At 45.0% G+C, this 14,333-nt stretch overlaps 1 protein-coding gene across 4 annotated transcripts in view; it reads left to right on the top strand.

Moving 5' to 3' along the window:
- The window catches only part of LOC145344813 (uncharacterized), a 1,415,987-nt gene that overhangs the window by 1,182,354 nt on the left and 219,300 nt on the right, over positions 1 to 14,333 (top strand). For all 4 annotated transcript variants that reach the window (XM_080191980.1, XM_080191983.1, XM_080191981.1 and 1 more), the window contains 2 exons: positions 11,238 to 11,435; positions 13,297 to 13,418. In XM_080191980.1, the coding sequence (XP_080048106.1) occupies positions 11,238 to 11,435; positions 13,297 to 13,418 (320 nt within the window). The remainder of the gene's footprint in view (positions 1 to 11,237; positions 11,436 to 13,296; positions 13,419 to 14,333) is intronic.

Raw genomic sequence — 14,333 nt, forward strand, 5'->3', positions numbered from 1 at the left:
ATAAGTGCTAACCACAAACTGAGCTTAAGATGTCTGCCTCCAGCGGTAGCCTCATGACATGGCGACAACGGAACTCCAGAGGTGTCAATCAGACTGGTTATGTTTCAAAACCCAATGTGCCTTTTCAACATCTCTACAATCATGGAACCCAGCCTTTGGCAATGTATGAATGGCAGGGGGGATCTCCTCAGATAGCACCAGCACTGCCCTTGGCATTGCTCCTAACATCAACAACAGGACGTCCTTTTATCATCACCAGTGAAGAAAGGGGGAGGGCGTAGGGGTTTTAGCTAAGTCAGGCAGCATGGTCTGTGCAGGTTTGGAGTACCAGAGGGCCTGTTCCTGTGCTGTAATTTTCTTTGTTCTTTGTGCTTTATCAGATTGGAGATTGCTGGCCCCTACAGTATGATCCTGGCATCAATCCTGAACAGCCTAGCTCTAAGTTTAATATTATGCCCATTTGTTCTCCCACTAGAGGAAATAGTTTCTCTCTAAATATGAGATCAAATCCTTTAATCATCTCAAATACCTCAATTCAATCACCCACTAATCTTCTATATTGAAAGCAATACGAGCTTATTTTATGCATACTGCCCTCATAATTTAACCCTTTTAGTGCCAGTATCATTCTGGGAGTGCAGCACTGCCATCCCTCCAAGCCTAAGTTCTCCTTCCTGAAGTTGACCATTATCAAAGTTGACACTCTGGTGCATGACTGAGGGAGAGCTGTACAGTCAGAGGTGCTGTCCTTTTGATGAACCACAAAACCAGGAGTCCATTTGCCCTCTGTAAGACCTTAGAATATAGAAGAAGAATTTGGCCATTCGGCCCATCAAGTCTGCTCCACCATTCAATCATTGCTAATTACCAACCCCATTCTCCTGGCTTTTATCCTCGTAATCATTGATCTTCTTACCAATTAAGAAACTATCTATCTCTATCTTAAATATATGGCCTGATAAATGGCCTGACCTCCACAGCCTTCTGTGGCAATGAGCACATCCCCTGGATGAAGAAATTCCTCCTCTTCTCAGTCTCTTTACTCTGGGGCTGTGCCCTTGGATTCTAGTCTCTCCTACTTATGGAAATACCTGAGTTGGTTGTGAAAGGTCACCTTGGTGCTATTTCAAAGAAGAGGAGAGGAGCTCCCCCCCTCCCCCCGCCCCAGTGTCCTGGCAGATATTTATCCATGAAGTGGAGATGTCGACGTTGGACTGGGGTAAGCACAGCAAGAAGTCTCACATCTCCAGGTTGAAGTCCAACAGGTTTATTTGGCAGCACAAGCTTTCAGAGTCTCACTCCTTCATCAGGTGAGTGAGGAGTTGTGTTCACAAACAGAGCATACACTGACACAAACTCAGTTTACAAGGTCATTGTTGGAATGTGAGACTTTACAGGTAATCAAGTCTTAAAGGTACAGACAATGTGAGTGGAGAGAGGGCCAGGTCGGTGTCCTTTCATTATAACCCTGTTGAAAGGTCATCGATCTGAAATATTATTGGGTGTGAAATGCATAGCGCCTCTGGTGTTGCCTGGGTAGAATGTTAAGTAGGCTACACAGGCAACACCCTTGCATCCAGAAGATACCATAGAACCATAGAAAAGTTATAGCACCAAAAGAGGCCATCTTGTCCATGCCAGTCAGCTGATACCCTTTTTAATCCTACCTTTCTGCACCTAGCCCATGGCTCACAGCACTTAAGGTACAGATCCAGGTACTCACTAAAAGAGTTTAGTGTCTCTGCCTCCAAGGCCAGCTCAGTCAGCAAATTCCAGACACCCACTACCCTGTGTGTAAAAAACAGTTCTTCCCATACCCCCTCTGCACTTACTTCCACATAATGTAAATCTATGTCTCCTGTTTCTAGAATTCTCCACCAAGGGAAACAATTTTATGCATGCTGTCTCTTCCCCGTCATAATTTTTTATGCTTCCATCAAATCATTCCTCAGCCTTCTTTTCAAGGAAAATAACCCCATCCTTTGTAAGCTCTCCTCATAGCTACACTATTCTAGCTCTGGCAACAGTCATGTAAACCTCCTCTGGATTCTCTCCAGAGCAATTTCATCCTTATACAATGACCAGAGCTGCATACAATACTCCAGCTGTGGCCTCACCAGTGTTTTATGCAATTCCAACAGTATATCCTTACTTTTATATTCAATAATTCTGCCAGTGAAGCAGAGCATTCTATATGAATTCTTTACAATGTTGTCTACTTGAAATCCTACCCATAGGGACCAGTGTTCTTGTGTGCCAAGATCTCTCGCTTCATCTACTCCGCTTAAATTACTCCTATTCATTGTGAATTCCCTATAACTGATTGACCTCCCTAAATATATTACCTCACTTTTCTCTACGTTAAAATTCATCTGCCATTTCACCACCCAACTCATTGAAATATTTATATAGATTATAGCTATCCTCTACACCATCCACTACACTTGACGATTTTTGTGTCATCTGCAAATTATCCACTGTGCCTCCAACGTTTATATCCAAATCATTAATATATAATGGATACAGCAAGGGTTCCAACACCGAATCCTGTGGAACACCACTTGAAACAACTTTCCATTCGTAAGGGCATCCATCAACCATTACCCTTTGTTTCCTGTTACTAAGCGAACTTTTGATCCAGTTTGCCACATCTCCCTCGTACCTCATGGGTTTTTACTTTATTAACTATTTTGCCATGTGGAACCTTGTTAAAGTCTTGCTAAAATCCATGTACACAATATCCACTGCACACCTTCATCAATCCTTCTTGTTACTTCCTTAAAGAATTTAATCAAGTTTGTGAGGCATGACCTTCCTTTGACAAATCCATGCTGACCATTCCTGTCTTTCGATGTGACAGTTCATCCTATCTCTCAGGATTGATGCGACAAATTTGCCCACCACCAAAATAAGACTAACAGGCCTATAGTTATTTTCTTCAATCCCTTTTCAAACAATGGAACTACGTTTGTATTTCTGCCATACTTCGGCACCTCCCCTGTATCTTGTGAGGATTGGAAAATCATCCTCACAGCATCTGCTATCTTATCCTTGACCTCTTTAAGCATCTAGTTCAAAAAAAGTTAGTGGAGGTACTGTTGTGTTTAAAGTTGTATCCACAATGCTGTTAAGGAAGAAATCCAGGATTTTGACCCAGTGACAGTGAAGAAATGGCAATATATTTCCAAGTTCATGACTTGGAGGGGAACCTCCACATGGTGGTGTTCCCAGGTACCTGCTGACCTTGTCCTTCTAGCTGGTAATGGTCGTATGTTTGGAAAATGCTGCTTCAGGAGCATTGATGAGTTCCTGCAGTGCATCCTATAGGTGGTACACACAGCTGCCACAGTTTGTCGGTGTCATAGAGTCATAGACGTTTACAGCATGGAAACAGGCCCTTCGGCCCAACTTGTCCATGCAGTCCTTTTTATAAAGCCCCTAAGCTAATCCCAACTGCCTGCATTTGGCCCATATCCCTCCATACCCATCGTACCCATGTAACTATCTAAATAGTGAAGGGACTGAATGTTTTTGGAAGTGTTAGTAATCAAGCGGGCTGCTTTGTCCTGGATAGTGTCAAGCTTCTTTAGCTGAACTCATATAGGCAAGTGGAGAGTATTCCATTCCTGACTTGTGCCTTGTAGATGGTAGGTAGACGTTGGGCATTAGGAGGTGAATTACTCTGCTCTGGCAGCCACAGTATTTGTATGGCTAGTCCAGTTCAGTTTCTAGTCAATGGTAAAACTCAGGGTGTTGATCATGGGGAATTCAGTAATGTTAATGCCATTAAATGTCAAGGGACGATGGTTAGATCCTCTCTTGTTGAAGATGGTTATTGCCTGACACTTGTGTGGCACTTGTGTAGCATGTTACTTACCAATTGTCAGCCCAAGCTTGGGTATTGTCCAGGTCTAGTTGCATTTGGACATGGACTGCTCTAGTATCTGAGGATTCACAAATGGTGCTGAACATTGTGCAGTCATCAGTGAACATCCTACTTCTTTACTTACGATGGAAGGAAAGTTATTGAAGCAGCTGAAGGTGGTTGAGCCAAGGACACTACCCTGAGGGACTCCTGGATCTGAGATAATTGACCTCCAATCACCACAACCATTTTCCTTTGTGCCAGGTATGATTCAAACCAGCGGAGTGATTTCCCCTGATTCCCATTGACTTCATCAATGAAGGATAGGAGAAAACAGAATGTATCAGGAGCTACTCTCCAGCCTACAGCTGACTCAGGGATGATGCCTGAGGTGATTTGAATTCATTAACATGACTGAACTGTGCTGCCTCCTTCAATACAACCAGGACAAGGATAGCACTGCCAGTGAATGTCACTGCTATTCTCAATCTTTACACCCCCAGATCCTTCTGGTTGGAGCAAGAAATAAATACATTTTGACCGTAAGATACAGGAGCAGAACTAGGCTACTTGATTCATTGAGTATGCTCTGCCATTCCATTATTTACTGATAAGTTTCTCAACCCCATTCTCCCTGCTTTAACCCATAAACTTTGATCCCTTCACCAATCAGTAATGTATCTATCTCAGTCATAATTACACTCAATGACCTGGCCTCTACAGCCATCTGTGGCAATGAATTCCATAGAAATTCTTCCTCATCTAAGTCCTACATTTAATATTTACTTATTAGTGTCACAAGTAGGCTTACTTTAACACTGCAATCAAGTTACTGTGAAAATCCCTTAGTCGCCACATTCTGGTGCCTGTTCAGGTACACTGAGGGAGAATTAAGCATGGCTAATGCACCTGACCAGCATGTCTTTCAGACCGTGGGAAGAAACCGTAACACCTGGAGGAAACCTATGCAGACACGGGGAGAACATGCAGATCCACACAGACGGTGACACAAGCCGGGAATCGAAACTGGGTCCCTGGCTCACCACTGTGCCACCGTGCTGCCCACAAGCATCCCTTTACTCTGAGGCTGTGCCCTTGGTATCTACTAGTAATGGAAACATCTGCCCATGTCCACTCTATCCATGTCCACTCTATTCATTATTCTGTAAATATCAATGAGAAGCCTCCTCATCCTTCGAAACTCCATCGAGTGCAGTCCCAGAGTCCTCAGACGCTCCTCATGTGCCAAGCTTCCATTCCCAGGATCATTCTTGTGAACCTCCTCTAAACCCTTTTAAATGTGACCTCAACAGAGCCTTATAAAGCCTCAGCAGTACAAAACCTATGTTTCCCAGAGTTCTACCCATTGAACACTTCCAAAAGTCAGAGAGAGCATTCCTCCAGGTGAGGAACTTCATTGTATTTTTGCTGAGGAGGGACAAACAGGAAGAGAAGGCCTGTGGATTTGAAAGGATTAATGATGATGCAGGGTACCGTCATCTGCTCTGCGTGTCACTGGAAGAGGTACAAGAACTATGACAGCGCTCATTTTGTAAGTGTGCGGTTAGTATGTAACTGTGGTGTAACTAATCAATTTGTTGAATCCTGCTATCTTGGCAGCTGTCACCATGTGTTCATGCTTGGCCCAGTCAGCTCTATGCAACAGCTTTGAGTGTCTCAGAGGAACCAAAGACTGCCTGTTCAAGGACCGAGTTAACCCCCTCTATACGTGACTGCTGACCCCTTTTCACCATCCCAGCACACAGACAGAGCAAGCCAAAAACAAGAGCCACAGAACTACACAGAGCATCAGCAGAGGGGATCAAACCCGAGCTGCTGAAACAAACATTTCATTGACGGTACCACTGGAGACACTGCAGATATGGTGCATTGGGTCTCAAAAATCATAATGAATTACCATGTTCTCCATATCACGTGGAGGCAGCCCTTACCTCCAAGAATGCTGCAGCCACGTTGAGGAGCAGGGAAGTGAAATGAGGGAGGCAGACAGGAGACGTTCTGGACCCCTTACACCTGACAAAGGGAGAATGATCAAACTCTTTTTTCAGCGATACAACTTTCCCACATTTCTGAGATGCACCGTCATCCCCTTGGCTACCATCCAAAAATCAAAAACTTTTATATAGCTGCTTTATCCAATCACGTATCCAAGTAAACAGCAACAATTGATTATTTACCCTTGTGCATCCCCTTAGTGTCTGTCTTGTTGGTTCCTTTGCCAGTGGGTGAGGGCATCGACACGTGGTGGCCTCCATTCCTCCGTCTCTTTGTGCTAACGTGTGGGTGTATAGACAATCCGATTCTGTAATCCCGTTTAATGGATATTGATGTCACAGTCATTGCTGTCCGTTGCTCCTTTGACCTGGCATGCCCCAAGGCACTTTGTGACAGAGCGATAGGGGCTGAGCAGCAGTGGGAGTTTAATGAATTCAGAAACCGCTGGTATGGGCGTTGTGTGAGAGCTGGTCGCATCAGTGTGACAGATCGCAGATAGCTGCGAGAATAATAGTTTGTTAAACAGCAAGGGATGCAAAATAATTTATAAAGATGTTACCAGGACTGGAAGGTTTGAATTAAAAGGAGAGGTTGGATAGGTTGGGACATTTTCCCGTGGAGCGTAAGAGGATGAGGGGTGATTTTATAGAGTTTATAAAATCATGAGGGGCACAGGTAAGATGGTTAGCCGAGGATTTCTCCCCAGGGGAGGGGAGTTTAAAACGAGAGAGCGTAGGCTTAAGGTGAGAGGGGAAAGATTTAAAAGGGACCTGAGAGGCAACTTTTTTGCACAGAGGGTGGTGCGTGTATGGAATGAGCTGCCAGGGGAGGTGGTAGAGGCAGGTACAATTACATTTGGAAGACATTGGACAGGTGGGTAGATAAGGAAAGGTTCAGGGGGAAATGGGTCAAACGCAGGTAAATGAGACTAGTTCAGTTTAGGAAACCTGGCTGGCATGGATGAGTTGGGCCGAAGGGCCTGTTTCCATGCTTGTATACCTCACTGACTCTACATGCTGCGGCTGTATAGGGCATTGGTGAGGCCGCAGCTGGAGTACTGTGTGCAGTTTTAGGTGCCGCACTTACGCAAGGATATTTTGGCCTTGGAGGGAGTGCAGAGGAGGTTTACTCAGCTGATGCCGGAGTTGAGGGGGTTGAGCTATGAGGAGAGGCTGAATAAACTAGGCTTGTACTCGTTAGAGTTTAGAAGAATGAGGGGAGATCTCATTGAGACATATAAGATGATGAATGGGATGGATAGCATAGAGGTGGAGAGACTCTTCCTGCTCAGAAAGGATAGTAGGACTAGGGGGCACAGCCTCAAGATAAAGGGGGGGCGGTTTAGAACGGAGTTGAGGAGGAACTTCTTCACTCAAAGGGTGGTGAATCTCTGGAATTCTCTGCCCGTTGAAGTGGTGGACGCTGCCTCGCTAAATATTTTTAAGACGCGGGTTGATGGGTTTTTGATAAGAGAGGGGATTAAGGGTTATGGGGAGAGGGCGGGAATGTGGAACTGAGCCATGACAGATCAGCCATGATCTTACTGAATGGCGGGGCAGGCTCGAAGGGCTAGATGGCCTACTCCTGCTCCTATTTCTTATGTTCCTGTGTTCCTATGTTCTTATGTACATGTGGAGTGGTAAGGAATGGAGTAGGGTAGAAACTCCTTCAACATCTCGTTGCTGACATTGCTCCAGACATGTGTATCTCATCTCAGTACTCCTACGCAGTGTCATTCTCAACTTCTGCAGCTTGGATCCTGGAAGGCTGAGACTTTCACTGGGTTAGAGGGCTTTGCAGGGTGACCACAAGTAGCTCTGGGTCTTGGGATCGAGGCTTGAGGCGACATCACCCAGCAACAGTAGCAGCAGTTTGGGATGGCTGACTGAGAGGCGGCAGCAAAAATACTGGAATGGAGGCCTCACCATCATCACTTACCTACAACCTCATTACTAATCCTCACCCACACTCTCATCATTCACCCACATCCTCACCACTCACCCTTACCCGTGCCTCACCACTCATCCACATCACCGCCCTTCACCCTCACCCAAATCACTCACCCAAATGCTCACCAGTCACCCTCAACAACACCTTCACCACTCACCCCCAACCATACCCTCACCACTCACCCATACTCAAACCCCCTAACCATCATCGGTCACCCTCACCCACACCCTCATTACTAACCCTCACCATAACCTCATTACTAACCCTCACCCACACCGTCACCCCTCACTCACACGAATGTTACCAACTTGAGAGAGAACAGTGGGTTTGTGTGTCAAAGAGTCACTGCCACTCCCTGGGCAAGTGCCTCTGTGATCCCAGTAATACTTTGATACAGAGATTGCTGGACTGTCATCTAGCTTTGAGTGCTGTGGGTGTGGATGAGTGGTGAGGGTGTGGGTGAGTGATGACTGTGTCGTGAGGGTGTGGGTGAATGATGAGAGCGTGGGGAGTGAGAGGGTATGGTTGAGGGTGCGTGGTGAGAGTGTGGGTGAGTGTTAGTGATGAGGGTGTGGGTGAGTGCTAGTAATGAGGGTGTGGGTGAGTGATGAGAGTGTGGGTGAGGGTTAGTAATGAGGGTGAAGGTGAGGGTGAGTGATGAGGTGTGGATGAGGGTGAATGATGAGGGTGTGTCTTCATTAATGCAGGGGTATCAGATCTCCTGTGAAGATGCAATCACTGGTCTTGATGATTTGTGTTAGATCATCAAATGTCTTTCAACTCCGAAGCCAGGTCTTTGGGGCCTCACTTCGGGTGTTGACCTCATTGCTACCCGCTCCCACTTCATTGGAGGATGTGCCTTCAGGAGCTCCTTGCCCTCTTTGGAAAAATAGATCTGAATTTTCAGGATAATGGAGCTTGGTGCTGCCATCTAAATAGTTGGTGGGGAGCACATTCTCGCCGTCTCCAGCATTCTCAATACCATATTACATTCTAATGAGTATTGATTGGCACAAAGCAGGACTACTGCTTCTCACGAAGGAGGAAGTCCCTCCTTGGACAGCTGCCAGCAAATCTATTGTCCAGAGTTCTGCGGACCCTACAGGTCAGTGGCCAGAAGAGGAACAGCAGAGAGCTGCTTGCCAAAAGTTCTCAGGAATCATCGGAGCAGGTTAAATGATTGGGGTCCCAGGGTAGATAATGCCTGTGAGGTTATGAGGAGGGCAAGTGGGGTCTCGGGGATTTAGCCAGGTTAGTGGGATGAGGAAGGTCTGGCGGTCACCAAACCTTAAATTCCCCAGTCCGAAGAGTGCCCTCTGTCAGTTCCCTTCCCCCCTGAGACTGACCATTCTTCATTTCCAGATTTTCTTCCACCCGACTTGTCACCCACCCACCTAAAGGTTGAGGCTGAGCAGGAAAAAGCACTAAAATGACCATTAAGTAGTCTTCATGTGGCCTTAAATGGGGCAAGGGTGAGTTTCCTGTCTGATGCCCTGCCCAGTGTAAAATTATGGCCAGTTTGTAATCCCAGTGGGAATCTTGTGCATGCGATTTCACTCTCCGCCCCCCTGCCTCAGAACCAACCAGAACATAGAACATAGAACATTACAGCGCAGAACAGGCCCGTCGGCCCACGATTTTGCGCCGACCAATTACGAGAAAAGCGATGACCCCCTAACCTAAACCAATCCCTTTCCATCCATAAACCTATCCACGGACATCTTAAATGCCCCCAAACTAGGCGCATCTACAACTGCAGCTGGCAGGGCATTCCATTCCCCCACCACCCTCTGGCTAAAGAACCTACCTCTGACATCCGTCCTATAGCTACCACCAGAAGGATGGGGTGGGGGCACCTTTGGGGATGAAAGTGTAGATACCTCACCTTGGCCTCTCTCCTTGAATCCATGTCCACTACTAATCCCTTCAGGGCAGCATGTATGAACTGTGGAGCCCTTTCCGAAGCAGAAGTCCTGCTTTGTGCCAATCAATACTCATTAGAATGTAATATGGTATTGAGAATGCTGGAGACGGCGAGAATGTGCTCCCTACCATCTATTTAGATGGCCAGCACCAAGCTCCATTATCCTGAAAATTCAGATCTATTTTTCCAAAGAGGGCAAGGAGCTCCTGAAGGCACATCCTCCAATGAAGTGGGAGTGGGTGGCAATGAGGTCAACACCCGAAGTGAGGCCCCAAAGACCTGGCTTCGGAGTCAAAAGACATTTGATGATCTAACACAAATTCCTTTAATTTAGTTGAAGTAATATCAATTCAGTTGCAGACTTTTCAATTACCTAGGGCTGCTTCCCTTTCAGAGGGACAGACTGCCTTTAAGAGCAAGAGCCTTGCATGCTATTGGGCCCTCTGCCATGTATGTGTATTCAGCAAGCAGCGGTACTAAGGTTGCATCATTGAAATGAGGGGGTAGCACAAAATCTGTACATTGCCTACTTCCAGCTGAACTTCACAGAAAGGTCACTAATCTGATGCCTAAAATGATGCCAACAATTTTTTTCATTGTAACTCTGTTTCTCTCTCCAGAGATGGTGCTTGGCTCATTAAACATGTCCAACATTTACTGTTTTTGGTTCCAAAGTAAATAATTGGTTTTAAGGTGTGGTGGGTCATCCTGAGGTGATGAAAAATGCTATATAAATGCAAATCTCTAAAAGTAAGGCAAATGCTCAGCAACTGTTGTCCATTGTCAAGTACCAGCTTGTATTTCAGGTTGATTTCATTCCTAAACTCTTTCACTCTTCCAGGATCAATAAGTGACTAATGATGTGAATTATTGTATTTTTCGATGAATTAAGTGTTATTGTTCGCCAATGTTACCCACGTACCTATGATTGCATTCTGTGGCAGGTTAAGAAAAATAAGTTCTCAAAATTCACAAGGCTTCAAGCTATGATGAATGTTATTTTATTTTCTTCCCCCAAGAGCTAGAATGTGTTTTAAATGTGACCAACATAAAACTACTTTCATCATTCTGTAAAATTATTCTTCAATCAATTTCTCAGTTATACAGTCTACTCATAATTCAAAGACACTTTGTTTGAAATATCTGATATTCCAATTTTATCCAGTATGCAACTCCCACTTTGTTGTATTATTGTTATTCTTTAATTCCAATTATCGTTAATTTTTGATATTAAAAAAATAGACTGAATTATTGGTGGAAAATATAACCCGACTTCTGGATAAATTCAGCACTGAATATTTCTAGATTTAGAGTGGATATGTTTCAGAATGAATGAGGAGATGCTTTTTATACAGGCATGCAGAAGGAGCTGGATTAATATGGTCAGTGGAAAGATTTATTAGACATTGTTTCCGCTGTTGTGTGGTGCTGGTATAAGGTGTTGGCAAATTGGTTGTGACGGCATTGTCTGTTTGCCTTAAGGCTTCAACTGTGAGTCCGGTCCCTGCGAAGCCTCCAATCCCTGTGAGAATAGTGGCGTGTGCGTGGAAGAGGAGGATCTGGACACTTACCCCCTTGGATTCCGCTGTGCTTGCGCAAGAGGCTATAACGGTCCACGCTGTGAAATTAACATCAACGACTGCAGCACCAACCCATGTCTCCATGGGTTTTGTTACGATGGTAAGTTTGGGGCTGGTTAGTCAATTCTTTGCTCGTATGCCATGGCTGGCAACTCTGGTTGTGCTTGCATTTCGGTAAGTTTCATCACATGGGTTGCTCTCTCCAACTGCACAACCCGCCCATCCCACCCCACCCCAACACTCTTGTCATTAGTCACTTGACACACACTTGTCATGATGCTTTCAAATGTCAATGAGAAAATGGAAAGGCTCTTTATTTCCTGATTCAATGATTCTTGATTGTTGGTCCAGCAGCTTTTTTTTCTGCCAGCCACCATTAACCGGTTCAGCATCAACCCATGCCTCCAAGGATTTTGTTCCAGCACCTCTACTAATCAGAGTCCACCAATCTTTACTGTTGTCTCATATGGTAAAATACTTAATTTTGGTGGCTGCCTCACAGCACCAGGGACTTGGGTTTCATCCCAGCCTCAGGTCACTATCTGTGTGGAGTTTGCACCTTCTCCCCATCCCTGTGTTGGTTTCCTCTGGATGTTCTGGTTTCCTCCCACAGTCTAAAGATAGAACACTAAATATAGAATATTACAGCACAGTACAGGCCCTTCAACCCTCAATGTTGTGCCGAGTTATGTCCAATCCCAAGGTCGAGCTATCCCCTCCCTACATGTGAAGGTTAGGTGGATTAGCCATGCTACATTGACCCTTAGTGTCCCAAAATATTTAGGTTATGGGGGTTAGCCATGGTAAATGGTAAATGATGGGAATAGGGAAAGGATGTGGACCTGTGGAAACTGCTAACCACTGTGCCACTGTGACCTGGAGATCAATCTCCATTTCCTACAGAGTCCAGATCAAGACTGGAAGCTTGGCAATTCAAGTTAGTGCTGATGCCAGCCATCATCACAATCAGTGGCAGATAATTTAATGCAAATTTAGCCAAATCCAACATGTCTTATCCAGTGTTGTTACCAAAACTGTCATGACTTCTGGCAGTGCAGTTTATATTTCTATGGATCAGTACCTCAGCTAATGAGAAAACCCTTAATGAGATTTCAGTTGTCTGATTCGGATGCACAAACTAGTGGAATCTGACCAGCACAGTGCCTTCTGATGAGTTTTATTTTAGCAATGCAGAAGGACAACAATCAAGCAGAATTTGTAATAATTCTAAATAATGTTTGATAAATGGCAGACTTAATCTGCCAAATCAAAACCGCAAAGATAGACACTCTGGAGGGGCTCAGATGAAATGTTTTAACCATTGCGGAGCATTGAGTCTTTGTGCCTGAAGGAACAGTGTCAGCCTGGGTCATTCCTTGTCAGGAGGAACAGGAGACATTTGCTAGCAGCTATTAGGTACGCTTTTCAGGGGTGCCTCAGTTTCTGTTTATCTGCAATCGAACCAGCGCCACGCAAAACTTATCAAGTTCAAAAAAACAGAGCCCATTTTACAAGTGGAAAAATAAAAGCCCTTTTCACGAAGGATTTAGAGCATTTAGTGAGAGTAGGCAGGACAGCCTGCGGAGAGGCTGAATGACAGTGCAGATTATGTGGTAAATCTTAGGAATGACGAAGAATCCAGAAAGGCATGTGGGATTGTAATAAATCTGCAGCATTAAGCAATGCAGTTATTGGTGTTACCAGTTCCACATACAGCTGAAGTGTTCCAAATGTGTTGCACTCCCTTTCTCTTGGCCCATCATTGATGATAAAATTGAGAAAAAGCCCTGATAATAACTCTGGAAGATGATGATGAAGAATCTTAAATTAGCACATTTTTATGATGGAAATCAAACACTACAGTGTCCTGACAAGACTGAAAGGATATTAATCAGAGGACTGCATTGAGTAACAATGTTTCTCATCCTGCCTCTCTCTTCCATTTGTCTCCTTTTTTACAGTGGTGAATGGCTTTTACTGCCTCTGTAGCCCTGGATTTGCTGGAGTGCGATGTGACCAGAACGTTGATGACTGCATCAGTAACTCATGTGAAAACAATTCCACTTGCATAGACCTCCATCTGGTTAGTTTTGGCAAGTAACTCCTTGCTTAGAGAATGAATTTCAGTCTCAACTCAATTAGAAAGCTGTTCCCCAGCCAGTCCATCGTATTTTTCACAACAAGGGCAGGCCAAACTACTCATCTTATGAGCAGATCATAGTAACAATTGTCTAAAGAAAATTCTGCTTCATGTATTACAGAGCATGCGCTGCACATGAAAAAGGCCATTCGGCCCAATTGCTCCATGCTATTCCAATTATGACACTTCACGATATTTCAACTTAACTATGATACTTGTTAACTACACAGGGAACTGGATCTTGTGTCTAACATGTGTTTGCCTTGGGTGGATGTGGATGTCCACTCTTCTTGCCAATGCCTGGAATAGTGTTCATTGGAACATTAATTCGCTTGAGGCAAGCCTCTCACCCCACTTGGGAAGAGGTCTCACCCCCTGCCGCTCAATTGGTTGGCAGGCAGCTTTGTGGTCTCACCACTGAGGGTGGTGACCACTGCTGGCACTGCATCCACTTCCTGACAACATTGGTTTTTGGAGTCCAGGACAGGGGTAGGGAAAGCCAAGGGTGGACAGGGCACGAGTGGAGGGGAAACGTGGAGTGGCTGAAGTTTGGGTGGATCATCTGACAGCTAAAGGAGGCCCATAAGGGAGGTAATGTCTTCTTTGCACAGTTGGGTTTCTGATTCATCAGCCTCAGTCAGCCACTCATGGAATATTGGCAAAGAAAAGTGGCCATGAAATTGCCATTAAACAGCCACTTCAGGGTTTGAATGAGCCAAATTCCCTCGCCGCTCATAAAATTGTGGCAGGGTCAGGAAATGTGACCATAGTATTAATGGACCACCAGCTAGCCCCTGTAGTCATGAATTCCAGATCCCCATCATTCTCTGATTCTCTGGGTAAAGACTTTTCCCCTCA

The sequence above is a fragment of the Carcharhinus amblyrhynchos genome, chromosome 7 (genome assembly GCF_965287045.1).
Source record: "Carcharhinus amblyrhynchos chromosome 7, sCarAmb.v2.hapA, whole genome shotgun sequence".
Lineage (NCBI taxonomy): Eukaryota > Metazoa > Chordata > Chondrichthyes > Carcharhiniformes > Carcharhinidae > Carcharhinus > Carcharhinus amblyrhynchos.